This window comes from Hyperoodon ampullatus (genome assembly GCF_949752795.1).
Source record: "Hyperoodon ampullatus genome assembly, chromosome: 20".
In the NCBI taxonomy this organism is placed as follows: domain Eukaryota; kingdom Metazoa; phylum Chordata; class Mammalia; order Artiodactyla; family Ziphiidae; genus Hyperoodon; species Hyperoodon ampullatus.
The window spans coordinates 9,474,990-9,490,934 of NC_136933.1; the positions used below are offsets into that span (position 1 = coordinate 9,474,990).

The 15,945-nt window shown below is 40.4% G+C and overlaps 1 protein-coding gene across 3 annotated transcripts in view; it reads right to left on the bottom strand.

The window, feature by feature from the left end:
* The window catches only part of UNC5D (unc-5 netrin receptor D), a gene marked incomplete at both ends in the record, with an annotated part of 603,454 nt that overhangs the window by 249,536 nt on the left and 337,973 nt on the right, over nt 1–15,945 (bottom strand). For all 3 annotated transcript variants that reach the window (XM_079726836.1, XM_079726834.1, XM_079726835.1), the window contains 2 exons: nt 394–537; nt 14,084–14,302. In XM_079726836.1, coding sequence (XP_079582962.1) covers nt 394–537; nt 14,084–14,302 — 363 coding nt within the window. The remainder of the gene's footprint in view (nt 1–393; nt 538–14,083; nt 14,303–15,945) is intronic.

The window sequence follows — 15,945 nt, forward strand, 5'->3', positions numbered from 1 at the left end:
AGTAAACAGTCATAGCTCAACTTTTCTCATCAATGCCCCTTGAACTGTGTCATTCATGATGAACAGCAGAATCCATTTGCATGGTTTTTTTTTTTTTTTCTTTTTCGGAAACCATTTTTCCTGGTATTGTGGAGGCACCTGCATTCTGGCAACCTAGGCAGAATCTCTTAGCCCAACTGATTTGCTGATTGTCTTCTAGGGGAAATTATCAAACATTTAAAATACAATTTTAAAAGAGTGAATTGAGTAGAGGTGGAGATGGTTCTGATGGTGTCTTGCTATCCTCTCATCCCTATTCTGCAGAAGCACCTGGACTGTCCAAATGCTATTCAGCTCTATGGAAGGCTAGTCTGTGCTCCTACAGGACAAGAAGGTCACCCAGAATATACTCACAGGCTATGCGCACGGAGGCCTTCCTGCTCTTGGAGGTCCCCAGGTGGCTCCACGCCACACACTGGCACCAATAGTCCTCGGGCCCATGGAAGTCCTCTACCTGCTGCCTGGTGACGTTGATAAACACCTCCCGGACCTTCAGGCCTGCAGAGGAAATAGAACCAATCCACTGACGCTGGTGTATTTCTCAAACGGAAAGTTAAGGCCAGCCCAACCTCTTCCTGTTAATTAAACCATTCTGTTTTTAATCAAGGTGAAGTTTTAATTACTTTGACAATAATATATTACTGCTAATTAAATTCCAACTGCTGAGTAGGCTAGAAAGAACAAGTGTAAAGTATCATCAGCCAATGTGGTTCCCATACAATAGAATCATTTTCACAGTACCTTGACACCATGCTTTTTGTCTTCTTTTTTAGCTCTTATAAATATCTTTGTTCTTTTTTGTTTTTTCTTAAATTTTTATTGGAGTATAGTTGATTTACAATGTTGTGTTAGTTTCTGCTGTACAGCAAAGTGAATCAGGTATACATATACATACATCCACTCTTCTTAAAATTCGTTTCCCATATAGGTCATTACAGAGTATGGAGAAGAGTTCCCTGTGCTCTACAGTAGGTCCTTATTAGTGATCTATTTAAATATAGTAGCGTGTATATGTCAATCCCAATCTCCCAATTTATCCCTCCCCACCGCTTCCCCCCTCTTTGTCTTTCTTGGTGTAAAACCTACCACGAAGAAAGTAGCACCAAATTAATTTCTGGGATTCTAGAGGCTAAACAGTCCTCAACAAACCAACCCCAGGGACATAGTTCCAAGAGCTTCGAAGTGCTCCCACCCCTGGGTATGGCAGCAGGAAAGGGTCACTCTAGACGTGTGGCTTAGAATAACGAGAGGACAGCGAACATGCATGGGATGGGTGAACGGCTGGGAATCCAAGGAAAAGCCAAAACTCTAGACAACAAATGGGATGCAGACAAGTTGAACTAAGTTGGTCTTGAAGCCCTGAAAACCCTGGAAGGTCCCTGGAGCAACAGAATGAGGAGGTGAAGAAAAGAGAGGCTTTCACAGAAAGAGGGGTTAAGGATACACCTGGGAAATGAGATTAAAAATGACAAGGTCAATGTCTTAGTTTAACTACTATATCTTTGCATTCCCATCTAATACTTAAAAATTTTGCCTGGTGTTTCTTACTGAGGAGTTTGAGTTTCTTCCAAACCTCCAGCCATGGACTATCAGCCTTTCTTTCTTTGGGAAGGATAGCCACCTCACATAAAGTGCCAAGGAGAAAAGGACGCCCTCCTCAACAGCATCAGTTAAATCACCACAAACAGGGGAGCAGCCTTTATAATCAGCATGCTGTCTCCAGCTAATGGGCATCTGCCAAGGCTGTGCCCTGACCTGAGATAGGCAGGATGGGAGGAGGCGATGCTTACTGAACTGCACTAAGTGCCCAGCATCATGATAAGCCTTTAGCCTATTCACCCTTTACATTTCCGCAGTGCCCTGACGTAGCAGAGGCTACTGTATCCCCACTTTACAGAAAAGAGAACTGACTTAGAGAGTCATTTGTCAATAATCACACAGCCTGTAAATGGAAGATCCAGGGTTTGAAGCTAGATGTGTTTTACACCCAAACCAGCACTTTGCACAGGTCCCTCAGAAAAATTCGACTCTGTCCTCGTACTTTAGGTACTTATACATAATTATGGAAATAAGACTAATGCATGGAACATTTAAGGAAAAATTAGGTGCATAACTATGATTTTTCCTTTACGTTCAAAAGGAATTCAGGGGACAGAACCATCAGTATAGTCAAAAGGAGCCAGGGACTCTTGGTGGAGGAGGTGGAATGTGATTATATCCTGGGTGCTGGTAGGATTTAAAGAACAAGAATGGAGGTGGATTAGTCAGGCTTGGGAAACATTCCCCTGTACCCAATCAATAACATGTTATTTATAGTGTGTGATGAGAGTTTTATGGCCACATCAATCACCATGTACACAATCTGAGTCAGACTTTCTAAATTTGTAGGAGGTACCGCATGTAGAAAATCATCTTGATGACAGTTGATAATTCACATTTCTTCTGTTTCTGCAGAATGCAGAAGCATGCCTTTTACCTGTCAGAGACGTAAGAGTCCTGGAAGTCATCTCCTACATCGAATAGGAAAGAAGCCTTGGAGGGGTTTTTATTGTTATTGTTGTGGCTGCCTTTTTAAATTTGCACTTAAATAAAAGAGAGAATGAGAGGACCAGGAGAAGGTGGAGCTGGCAGGTGAAGGGAAAGGGAAAAGGAAGTATGATTACAAAAAAGTTTGTGAGGACAGAAAGCAGACTGGAGCGTGACACCCATATTGGACATTTTAAAGTTAGGCTGCATAAACAAAAATAAGGAGCTAGGCTGTAGACAAGAGGACTTGGTTTATATTTCACAGCTTTGATTTGAGACAAATGGTGGATGATCTACTTTGAATAGTGCAAGAGAGGAGAGAAAACCCTCAATCAGCACATCCAGGTTCCAGGTGGAGTAACTTTGAAATGTCTGCGCTCTCCTGTCATGTGATGGGGAGACCTGTGAGGCAAGATACGCCAACCATGTGGGAATCAGGTCTCACTGAAGAAGCATGATAAGCTTAGAAGGTCAGAAATGTGTTCAAGCTAATGTGGAATTTATATATATATATATATACACACACACACACACACACAACTTATACATGTGTGTATATATGTGTATATATGTGTGTGTGTGTGTATATATGTATTATTTTTTTACTTTCTCCATCTTATAATATCTAAACCCATCAGCTTTCTCTAGGCTGCAAATGAAGATAAACACCATCTCAAAATGGTTCAAGATCATCATATTTATAAAGCAGAGAGTTCCCCATCCAAACCTTAAAATGTGCTATGATTTAATCTAGGCACCACGGTGTTTTAAGGGGTACACGGGGCCTGTTTTAATGAGCTAAGGTAAGACACTCAAACAGAAATGCGCATCATGAAAGAGTAAGTTTACACTCACAGATCCCTAGAAACAAGAGGCAAGGCACCCAGGGCCACACGGGGAAGCACCAGGGTCAGGAGGCAGAGGGGGCAGGGGGGACTGTGGGCAAGAGTCTTTATTGTGGTTTCCACGGGAAGGAATCAGAAAGGCAGGGTAAAAAGATTTAGAGCCGGCAAGTTTGCATCATTTCAGGGGGCTCCGGGACAGAAGAGCTGTCCCCACTTGTCTGGTACTGGGTTAGGGCAGGGGGATATGGGTCAGCAGTATAAGAGCTTGATAAAAGAAGGGGTTGGGGATAAAGCTCTGGATCGGTTGGTTTGCATATGAAAGGCATGCTCTTGGGCCAGTTGTTTGCTATCTCTAGGAATTAGTCAGCCCTGGGCAGGGCAGTCCCTCCAGGGTCAGCAAGACCCTAAGATGTCAGAGCATCAAATACAAACACTTGAAAACACGGTTATTATACATGGACAACCACACAATTGTTTTGGAAAGCGTAACCGTAGGCCACAGACCCCCACCACGAAGGTCAAAATTGATCTCACCCCATTCATGTCAGGAAGTCTGGCAACCTCTCATTCAGACTAAACACAGCTGAAAGGACAATGCTGAAGTCACGATTTCAGCATTACATGGCTCAGTCTCAAGTCCCTCACAGAGGTTCCCCCATGGGTTTGGAGAAGCAGAATGAATATCAACCAAGTATTATCCAAACACAGTGTATTTTGCTTCAGGCAGCATCAGCGTATCAGGTTTCTTTAAAAGGCCACAAGTGACTTCACTACCCCCCGCCACCGCCATCCCCACACCCCCTCAAAAAAAGTATAGTGTCTCTCTGGATTAGGCCTTTTTCTTCTAACGTGAGGTCTTTAGCCTTGTCAAACCATCCCCGCTAGGAGAACCTTTGGGAAATCATAAATATTTTGTCTCTATTATAACTTTTCCCCACTATAACAAATAACTTTTTTTTTTTTTTTTTTGCGGTACGCGGGCCTCTCACTGTTGTGGCCTCTCCCGTTGCGGAGCACAGGCTCCGGACGCGCAGGCTCAGCAGCCATGGCTCACGGGCCCAGCTGCTCCGCGGCATGTGGGATCTTCCCGGACCAGGGGACGAACCCGTGTCCCCTGCATCGGCAGGCAGACTCTCTACCACTGCGCCACCAGGGAAGCCCACAAATAACTATTGATTAAAATAAAAATTTTAAATAGTATATTCTCTTGCAAATCTTCCCTACTGCTCTCTCTAGTGATGTATTATATATATGCATAAATATATATATATATATAATGTAAAAATGTATGCGTGTGTGTACACATACACACACACACACACACACACACACACACACGAGAAACCACACCTGAGAAACATTCATTTAAAATGTCTCTATTTCAGGACACCTCCCCCCACGCTCCTGCACTGAAGCTCATCCAACAGTGTTACGGAGATGACCATCTATTTCTCCATCTCAAGAGATGGCAGCTAACTTATTCATAGGAAATGCTGCAGGGGAACAAAAATCCCAGGCAAATAGAAGATGGCATCTCATAAATAAGCCTAGCATTGTACCTGATAACTTGTGTAACTAATGGGCACGGAAAAGTCCAACCCTTTAAATTATTGGGCGATTATAACTATCAGCCTTTGTTATGGAGGAGAGTCCTACAGAAGATAAAAATATGACTACGGAACTGAAATGCTAATAAGCTTTCTACGCTGTGGATGGTTGAGTTGTAGAGAGACGAATGTTGGCAACGGATGAATAATTGCTCTGCATGTACTAAACATAACAGAGCAGCACAGAACTTCATCATTTGTCAGCTTTATTTGTTTAAATGAGAAAAATGCTGACAGCAGTTATTGCTATAATCCCCTTATTTATCAGATAGGAAACACTAGTTACTCTTAGCAGGTCTAATCCTGTTGGGAGAATAAAAGGGAATTTTCAAACTAATTGAAGCTATATGTTTCACTGTTCAAAGAAGAGAAATATGGAAGACAGGAGGGAAGAAATGGAGAGAGAAAAAGGATGAAAATTATTTCTTTCTGGTCAGCTTCTAATAAAAGGGCTCTAGTCCTAGTCCTAACTTATTCTGTAGAAAAGAAAAGAGTTCTGGAAGAGAACTTAATATTCAGCACCATGCCAACTGCAGACAGTGCCTACTAACAGCTGCCCCCCTGCCTCTGATCTATTGCTTATTATCACACTTCGACGAAGCTCATCAGCAGCCCTGCCGTGGTCACTGCTGCCAACCAGTTCTCAGATGCACCACTCATCACAACTTGATGTCCAATCTCTGGAAGTTCTCTGTAGTAGGATACTCGGCTTACTAAAGTAAATAACTAGATTCAAGAAAAAAGATGAGAATCTCTCTTCCTCCTGTCATATTCCCAAACCACACCAAAGCAGTGAGAGGTTAGCAGACTAGGCTTTGGTGAATTGTTTTCTCATGCTAGTCACTATGCCTGTCTCCTTGGACCATTTTAGCCCAGTGTTATACCTACTCCGTGCCTGGTTTTTTTTTGCACTGTGATGTTTCATGATTGGGGATTAACCCAGAGAATGATTCTATGTAATTAGCTTCCACAGACAAAGCCCCAAAGAACTATTCTAATACAACTTCATGAGTAGCATGGGGCCTTGCTCAATTTGGGGAGAGAGGGAAAAAAATCAAACAGCCTATGAAAAGCAACCATCTCCTATTCAAGAGCCTTCTCTAATAGACCGTCATCTCCTTAGGTATCTCAGTACCTCTGGTGCCTGGATTTGGCTCTGAGATAGGCCCACCTTACTCCACTGTTTCCTAAGAAGACAGAAAACAACCTACTCAGATGGAGGAAGTGAGTCCACCACTTACATAAGGAGATGTTTTTCATTTGTCTCTTACCAGCCCAGGTTTAGAGCCTAGAAAATAGGCTTGAACAATAAGTTCCCCCATATTTTGAATAACATATTATCATTACTGATTAATTATTATACCATTTGTATGGCCCTTTACTTTTATTAATGTCATCACATACATTATCTTATTTCATCTTAAAACCATGCTATCATTATTCTTATTATTATAATTATTATTTTGCTGCAGGTTCCACATCATAGGAAATAGATCAAAGATGTCATACAGTTTACAACATATATTATTTTCAAAAAGTTGTATTGAGTGCCTCATATGTGCTTGCCATTTTGCCAGGTGTTGAAGATACTGTGACAAAGTAAATGATCAAGATTCCTGTCCTCAAGGAACTTGCAGGCTAGATGAGGAGACACTTCAACCTGTCCCAATGTGATGTGACAGTTGCTATGACAGAAGCACAGACTGCTACAAGATCACACAAGAGGGGCTTCTAACCTCTCCACAGCATCACCAAAAGCTTCTGGGAATGGCTGCTGTCCTACCTTTGACTTGAAGGCTCTGTCTTCACCCAATATTTAGCTCAGTGTCTAGGGCAAGGCTCTGGTAAAGACACATGAATCTGATCCATATTTGGAGTTTTAAAACTTTGAGATACAAGAAAACTTTTCAGGGAACTGTGCCTCCATTTCTTGGGGGAGCTTAGATGTCTTCAAGCCAACATGCTACTGAAAGTAGCAAATTAAATGTAGATAATTAAAAGGCAGAACCACATTTCATTTTACTGGCAGATGCTTAATTAGGGCTAAATGTCTTTTGCCACTTCATCCTAGCAACAAGATTAAAATGTATTTTGATAAAAAAAATAGTTCTCCTTTGAAAGTGCACAATGCCTAATGAATACTCTACAGTTTCCCCTGGATAATAACCACTCCACATATTCCTCAGAAGCGCTGCAAGTTCAGTCTTAAGTACAGAAACTAAGAATACACCCAAGCTCTCCAGTTTCGTCCTCACCGGAGATAAAAATTAATCAGCACAGAGATGTCTGGCAGAGAAAAGCAAATTAACTCGGTAGTGTTGTCTGATAACACAGAGAAGGGCAACTCAAAAGGCAGAAGTGGAGGGGGGGGTGAGTTAGAGGACAGCATCCCCTGAATGACTCACTCAGACCTCATACTCACAACTTGTGGGAACCACATTCATGATTTCCAGCCCTGCTGCCCCAATCAATGGCTTTCCATTCCTGCAGTCACTAAAACTACTTCCTGTTAGTAGATCATCCCGAGATCAGGGCATACATCCTACCAATTCTATCTCCCATGGCAATACCAGGGGCTCTGAGAATAACAAAGACGAAATGTAAACTGAGGGAGTGAACCACAGGCAAATAAAATGTCATTCTATGAAAGACAATGATTTACCTGTTAATAGTACTAGCCCCTTTATCTTTCTGGAACTGTAAAAGTTCATAATTTTCTATTTGTTTTTGGAAGCATAATCACCAGCCACTTACCCCGTTTAAAAACAATTGCAGTTTTATATTTATCATTTTGAAGGCTAACCTTGATAGTGTACTTGCTATACACCAGACCCTGAGCAAGGTATGTCATGTATATTAGGTTCTACGACCCCTGCTATAGTTCCATGGGGGTAGATATACTTGAAACTGTCATTTTATACACGGGAAAACCGAGGGGAAAGGATGCTAAGGAACTATCTACCTTAAAAAGTCTGTAAATGGAGAGCCAGATCTCAAAAATGGAGGTATCGGGCTTCCCTGGTGGCGCAGTGATTGGGAGTCCACCTGCCAGTGCAGGGGACATGGGTTCGTGCCCCGGTCCGGGAAGATCCCACATGCCATGGAATGGCTGGGCCCGTGAGCCATGGCTGCTGAGCCTGCGCGTCCGAAGCCTGTGCTCAGCCAACGGGAGAGGCCACAACAGTGAGAGGCCTGCGTACAGCAAAAAAAAAAAAAAAAAAAAAAAAGGAGGTATCATCTTGCACTAATATCCATGCTCTTAATCACCAGACCATCTTTTTTTTAATATCCTTATAATTCCCACTTTAAATTAGAAAAAAAAACATTTAAAATGTTGTATGAACAGAAAAGACTATAAAAAAGTCCAAAGACACTCTTCAAGAGTTTAGGGTTTAGAACAAGTCTCTGGCCAATATCAGGAAGTTACTAAATTGCACAAAATGGTTAGCTGCCTTCTGTCTCTGCTATGAGTGAAATGATAGTAAACGGTCTCTATCTTTTTATAGGAAAGGCTTAAATTAGACACAAGGTCTTCATGCTCTGTCACAAGTTTTTGGAAGGAATTCATAATATTTTCCTGAAAACCTTTTTAGAATATGTTATTCCTCCCTGAGCAGCAGAGTGATGAACAGGATGAAATCTGGGGTGGGGTCGGAGAACGTTTCTATAGTTGTGGGGTTTAAACCCACAAACTGTCAATGGAACACTTCAGAGATGGATTACTGCTGTGTTCTGTGGTCTCAAATATATGCTTCCCAAATGCACCTTGGTGATTTGTGAATCTTTGAAGGTAACTTCAAATTAATGGTTTTCTGGAGGATACTATATTCACATCCCCATCACCAGCAGAGCAAAGTCCTTAGATACAAACTTGAAAGATTTAATACACTTTTTTATTCTACTCTTCTCCCTTTTCTCAACACAATCCATTAACCTTTTCTTCCCAGAGAGTGACTCCAGTTGTTTAAGGAAATCACACACAATGAAATCCCTGAAATGATATTCTTTAAGAAGAAATATTAGTCTACTGGAGTTGAGACTTTTCCCATAACATACTGAAATACGCATTATTCCACTCATTAGACTTTGGTATCTCCAAGGTAGAATAAAAACCATGGAGCCTTGTTAAGGGAACTCCGTTTTTATTGAACAGTAAAGAAGTGGTTTAGCTTACTGATAACTCAAGCTTCCCACAGGCTACATTATCCTGATTGTCAAGGATGGGTTTTGCTGGTTGTTGCTGTTTTTCTGTGTGTGTGTGTGTGTGTGTGTGTGTGCGCGCGCACGTGTTTGTGCATTACTGAACAATCCACCCCTTTCTCAGGGGCATGATTCCTGAATTGGGATTGCCTCTCAACTCCAGATGCTAACAGAGGAAAAATACAAGGAAGAAGACTTCCCATATTTCCAAATGAAATGAGGCAGAACAAATGAAAGAGGATCGCTTGGCTTGTGCAGAGAACTAAAAGTGTACATTACTAAGAGGTATAGCCATGTCTGTGCAAACACAGTAACTCACGTCAAATAAATTGTGCTTTCTGCAGGAAAGAACTCTAGCTCTGGGTTTTCCAAGCTAAATTGCATGAAAACATACAATCCTTTTTCTTCTTATTTGAACTGTTAGATGACGGGGCCAAATTGCCAGAGAGACCAAAGGCAGTTTGCAGCCTTTAACAACTGAAAGGATTTATTGTTCCAATTTGGAAATACAAAAGATTCTGTGTCGACTCCCAACACTCCCAGGTCCTATGCATTTCCCATTAGTTCTGTGAAGAAAGAAAACCTGTAAGTAAAAAGAATCAAAGTTCTCTAGGATTTTAGAAATAGAGACCATGTTGGGCAAAGATATTGAAGCAGTTACTTTCAACTTCTTAAAAGAGCATGGAACATTCTCTACCTCTGGTCAAACGTGCTCCCATTATCCTTGGTCTCTCGGTATCATTCACTCCCACTGGACTGGCAGGAATTATTTTTCAGACCCCATCAAAAGCCATTAAGGCTGTAAAGGTAGTCAATCCCTATGCTCCAACTCCACGCTGAAGAACCCAGGGGAAGTAATGCATCTATTTTTCAATACCTGAGGCCATTTCGTTTCCAACCTTAATTACACTTAGGCATTAGTTTTGGGTTTAATATCTCCACTCATCTTGCTCCAGTTTCCACTTTTCCACTATTACTACAGAGCTTAGGAAACATAATTGCAGTGTGTGGTAGACAGTGATTTTCATTAACCACACAGAAGAAAAACAGTTTTAAGGAGAGACATTTCCTATTGATTCAGTCAAAATGACTTGGAAGAAACGGTCGTGCTTATTAAATTCTCTTCCAAAAGGTAGCTGTTAAAATTCTTTCTCAACAGCTTATTTTTTAAATCGGTGTATAATCTCTTCAGATTTTGTCGCTTATGTTTTTTTTTTTGTTGTTCTTCCCAGTTCCTTTGAAATTTGAGACTTTTATTGGTCTTATTTTATTTTTTTAAAGGAAGCAAAGAGAGGAGTCTTTTACATGGAGGCAGAGAATGTAATCAACGCTGCTGGGCAACATGGAGTTGCCCAGCAATGCTAAGGGAATTAAAAGGGAGAAGCAATAACAAAACAGAATGTTGTGAAATTACAAGAGGGTAGAGTGTTAAATTGGCCTGCAATACTTATCAAGAGGTCTTTAAATGAGAACGGATATAGGATTTTCTAGCCGTGGTATAAAATAATAGTTGATCATTTTTCAATGTTCTTCCTATCTTTTATTTGGAGCAGTTTACCCTAAGGGGTTCTGCTATTTTAAGTTCATTACTGGGCAAAATCTAGGGCAGCAATGTCTGAGGATAAAACACATAGCCCCATGGAGCCACTAGTATTTGAGTCCCTCTCCGGTTGGACTAACTGAATATAAGAGACATAAACCTTTCATATTCTACCATTGTTCTATAGGCTTTTGCTCCTATGGGAAACGCTGTTTCCTTTGCTGCTCTCTTCCAAAATGTCAAGTGTCTTCTTGGAGGTCTTCATGCCAAGGTAAGTGGGATAGCTGTTGTGACTTACTCTCCAACACCAGGTCAATTCACCTAGGTCTCTACAAAATCCCAATCTTGGGAGCACAGAAACAGAAACTTTCCTGGCACCAAGATTCAATTTGTCCTCTTCTTTTGCTTTGATTTTGCCAAATCCCTCTTTAAAGAAGGAAACTATACCTGGAATCCTGGAAATGTCTCCATATCTTTGGTTGTTATAAACTTTAACAGGGCCAGAAACACAACACAGAATAAGGGATTGGCCCTTAGAGAGATGGCTGAAATAGTCAGGAATAAAGAAACTCCAATGGAACAGTATTGGATTATATACTGGGGAAATTAAACACTAGACAGATTCATGATAGGAAATACTGAGCCAGGTGCTGAAACCCACCCTTATGTCAGTAAGGGAATTTGTCAATATCTTGACTGGGAAGGAGACCACAGGAATAAGTATGTAAAGGTGGCTTATAGTGTCAAGGAAATGTATCTAAAGTGAAGATCAGGAGACCTGGGTTCTAGAAAGAACTATACCATGAATACCTGTATCTCCTGGAACCTTTTATTTCATGAATAAAATACGGCTGTTAGGTTTACCACTGAGATCCCTTCCCATTCTCACACTTAGATTCCTAAATTCAAAGCATGCTTTTGGTCTGAGGAACAGCATCTCTAAAACAAGCCCTTTTGTTTTTTTCCTCATACTAGTTCCAAAGTGGAATGGATAAGGAATTGTGATAAGATTTTAGGTGCTTCTCTACCTTTTGATGCATTCATACTACAAACACAAATCAGCTCAGAACTGCATAACACTTAGCACTGCTGATATATATATTTAGTTCTTTGCCTCCTTTTTCATTGATTCCTAAGTAGAGCCAGGGTAATTCCTGAAGATCTTTATGAAATGATTTTCTCCTTTTGCTTTGGAACACAGTATACCCTGCTTACTTCTTTGTTGGCTGCTGCTGTTTCTCCTTCCTGACCCTTAGGGAGGTGTGCCTCTAGTTCCATTTTCTTGTCATATTACCCATTCTCTCCTGACAACTCCTCCATGTCCATGGCTTCATTCTTTATTGATGATTACCTAACCTACTTTTCTATCTCTGAACTCTACCAAGTTCCAGATCTACATCTCTTCATTATACCCCATAAGTATTTCAAGTTCAGTTTCTCCAAACAATGATCTTAGACTTTTCTCCTTGCTAATGTGATTACTAATATTAACTGCATGACCCTTTCGCTTCTGTTAAAAGATTAGTTTTTATTTCTCCATTCATTCATTTATTCATTCAGCTATTAAGTCTGATTTGTTGAAGTGTTTCTCACATCAGACATCTAGTTCTTATTTCTGTGGCCATTGCTCGAGAAGCAGACCTTACTTTCTCAACTGAATTATCCCAGTCTCCTAACTTCCCCATTCCTACTTCTCCTTACCATTCCCAAGGCTTCTGCTAGATTCATCTTCTGAAGCATAGCTTCAAAGCCACTGCATTCCCATGTGTCGATATAATCAACCCCCACCATTAGCAAAATATCCATAAAATTAACTAAAAGACTCCTTGCTCCGATATTTGAGGTCTTTTATGCCACTGATTGAGCTGTTTTCCAGCTATCAGCTGCTGTCTCCTACATCTATTTCATATTTCAAGCAAATCAAGCTGAGTGGACTCAGCTTTCTTTCATTTGCTAATGTTGACCTTTCAATTGCTAATGTTGGCCACTGAAACTCCTCGCTCCCCCATAGGGTTTAGCATCAATTATGCTTAATTGAATTACATATTCATCAATGTCCCTTTCAAATACTATAGCTTCCACACCTTTCCTGAGAGTCCTAGTTAGACATGATTTTTAAAAAAATCCTCCCTAGCACCATGTACCTCTCTTCAGACGTTTATCATAACTTCATTTGTACTGCACTTACAGGTGTATTGGTCTTATACCTATTAGTTGCTATGAAGGTCTAGAGATCAGTGTTTGCCTCCTACCCTTCTTGGAATACTCTGAAAGGACTAGCCTATTAAACAGCACTGGTATACAGTTAATAAATTAAGCCATCTTGAAACTTCTTAATTATACTCAGGCTTTTTGACTTATTCAAAATCTGACATCTAGTGAATAAGTTCAGAACTAATAAAATCAATAATCTAGGGTGACACCAGACTGGATTTAGGATGAGGCTAAATTTTCAGTTAGTCTGAGAGGACTAAGTTCAAAAGCATATACTCTTTCTGTTATATGTTAAAATATAAAAGTTATAAATTTTTAAAGTTGAGTCAAATGATCTTACTGTCAGATCCAGCACAAGCCCATAGTTTACTTAATTTCTTTGAGCCTCAGTTTCCTTATCTATAAGAAGGCAGTGACGGCATTATTTACCCCAGAGAGCTATTGAAAAGACAGTAAGATAATGTCTATCAAATGCTTAGATAAGGCCTGGTATATAGTAAGTGCTCAACAAACATTAGCTAGTATGATCAATATTCTCATCATAACTCCTCATCAGCCAAATTGGCCAAGCCAATAAAGATAGTCCTGAAATTCTTTTATACTGGAGATCCTATCATATCCAAATTTGGTTTTCTAATTTGGGCTCTATCATTACACAGTAATCAAAAGAACTTAAAGACGACACAGAAACCACCAACTGTGGAGAATGAAGCACACAAAAATAATATCCAGGAGGAAAGATTAGAGAAACTGAATTTATGCTGCTTAAAAAGGTGTTTGGTGAAAGATTTATGTCTTGAAAAAGTATTTAGAATTCAGAAAAATGAAAACAGTGAATGCCTGGTTTTACTTCCAGTGAGAATATTAACTTCCATACAAAATTAGGTCTTAAAGTTATATAGAGCAGGAAAATAAAAAACTCTACCATACTGGAGTACACTAGGCAAGGAAGCTGTGGAGTCATTTAAAGATATGACTGTACATGATATTCCAAAGATGATGTTACTATGACCTCATTCAAATGAGGTAATGGTGGTGGCTTAAGCAGTCATATAACAATGTGAGAATCTGAGAAGCTACCGTAGGTGGTTCTGATTGCTTCCCGTTCTTACCTGAACTCTCATCCAGACTCTCCTCAGAGACATGCTCATTTTGATGGACCCACTCGCCATTGCATTTGAAGAATATCTGCATGGCTGGCCTTGCTTTGCACCTCAGTGCAATGGGGTTGCTCTTGATGATATAAGCATCGCCTGGCTCCTCTATGAAATGAGGCAGTGTCCCAGGAGCTGATGGGATGGATTCAGGGAGGATTTCGCCATTGTCGGTTCCTGTGGAATTGAAGAAGATATTAGAACACAGTCTACACTGACAGCACATACATCAGGCCAAAAAGAACAACCTGCTTTAATAATCTGTGCTGGAAAACTTTGCATCCTAACATAGTATGCTTGTAAGGCCTGTGCAGATGAATTATCTTCTAGAGATTGAATTCGCATGATATCGTACCTTTAGACAGACACACATTCAGTATTACTGGACAAGTGAAAACAATGAATAGGAGACCCTCTCAAACTACAGTTTTGAATCTGCCTTTGCTGAAACACCTGAGATAAACACCTGTGGGGTGACAGGCTAAATCTTAAGATTCAGTCTGGTGAAGTGTTCAATGAGGGGCCCAGGCTGCCTCAAAACTTTGAAATAATGGAGGGAATAGATTTGGCTTTCCCATAAATGAGTGTAAATAATGGTGATGTTGGTGGAGGGTGGTCGATCATAAGACATGTCCAAAAGATTCCAAACTGTCCACTTTCTTTACCTGTGAAACTTTGGAGATTGTCTGGTATTCTACCTTGGATAGCGTTTCTTCCCAAAATTTACTAAACCTTCTAAAAGGAATACACGTTTCTTCTGGTTGTCTTTGATCAGCATTCTTTACACCCAGCACTCCTGACCCCAAAAGCTACCTCACTTTTAAGGTTAAGAAGTAAAACAAATCACTACAAGCTATAAGTTTTTAGTTTAATATCTATAGTTACATCTGTTCAAAGGGAAGAAACAGATGTGAGTCTCCCCAAGTATAGGGAACTGATGAGTGGAGAGAAACTATACGAAAAGGAAAAAGCATAAGCCAAGACTTTGCTTCATTGTCTCTTCACTCCATTTAGCAAGGACGTAAGTCCCAGGAAACTAGCACAAAGTCAAGGGAAGAAAGATGTAACTGCTGAGCAATGTGGAGCATAACCAAGAGAAACCCTATCTTGTGCCTTCCCATGGCCATTCCAGAGAAAGAACAAAGCAAGCAAAGATTTCAATAACCAGATCAACTATGCCCCAGAGAGGATTACTCCCATTCAAAGCAAATCAGTCTTTAGGGCTAAGCTGGAGAAAGGGACCGAATGAAACCACTGGAACAACAATCTAGTTCAACAGGAGAGAGCCTGGAGACCAGGTGCATTCTGTGTCCTAACTCGGCTTTCTGGGTGCCATCAATGCAATTCTGAACAAACAGAGCCTCTTATTATTCCCACTCAAGTCAATAACCTAAATGAGTAAGCACTATGAAGGATAAACATAATTCACAATATTAGGGGGAATGTCCTGTTTTAAGAACCTGTAGAGAGAATTAATAAGTAAAATAGGGGGGACTAGGACACCGGAGGAATGACTGCCTATAATTATATGTTTGCATAAGGAAGAAAATAAAAGACAATAAATTATGAAAAAGACTGCTTGCCAACGGGAATACATAAGCACAATGTCATCCCACTGAAATGAATTAAACATGATAGTTTGATACTCCAAACGTTTTTTCATTAAATGTATCAACTTAAGGAGGGGAAAGGCCTCACATATTAAACAGTTTGAGATTTATAAGCTTTCAAGTGCATTTGTAATAGAAAAGTTAACTCACGTTAATAGAAAAGCTAACTCACAGAAGGACCAAAAAAGCATCATAATGCAAATATTCCAA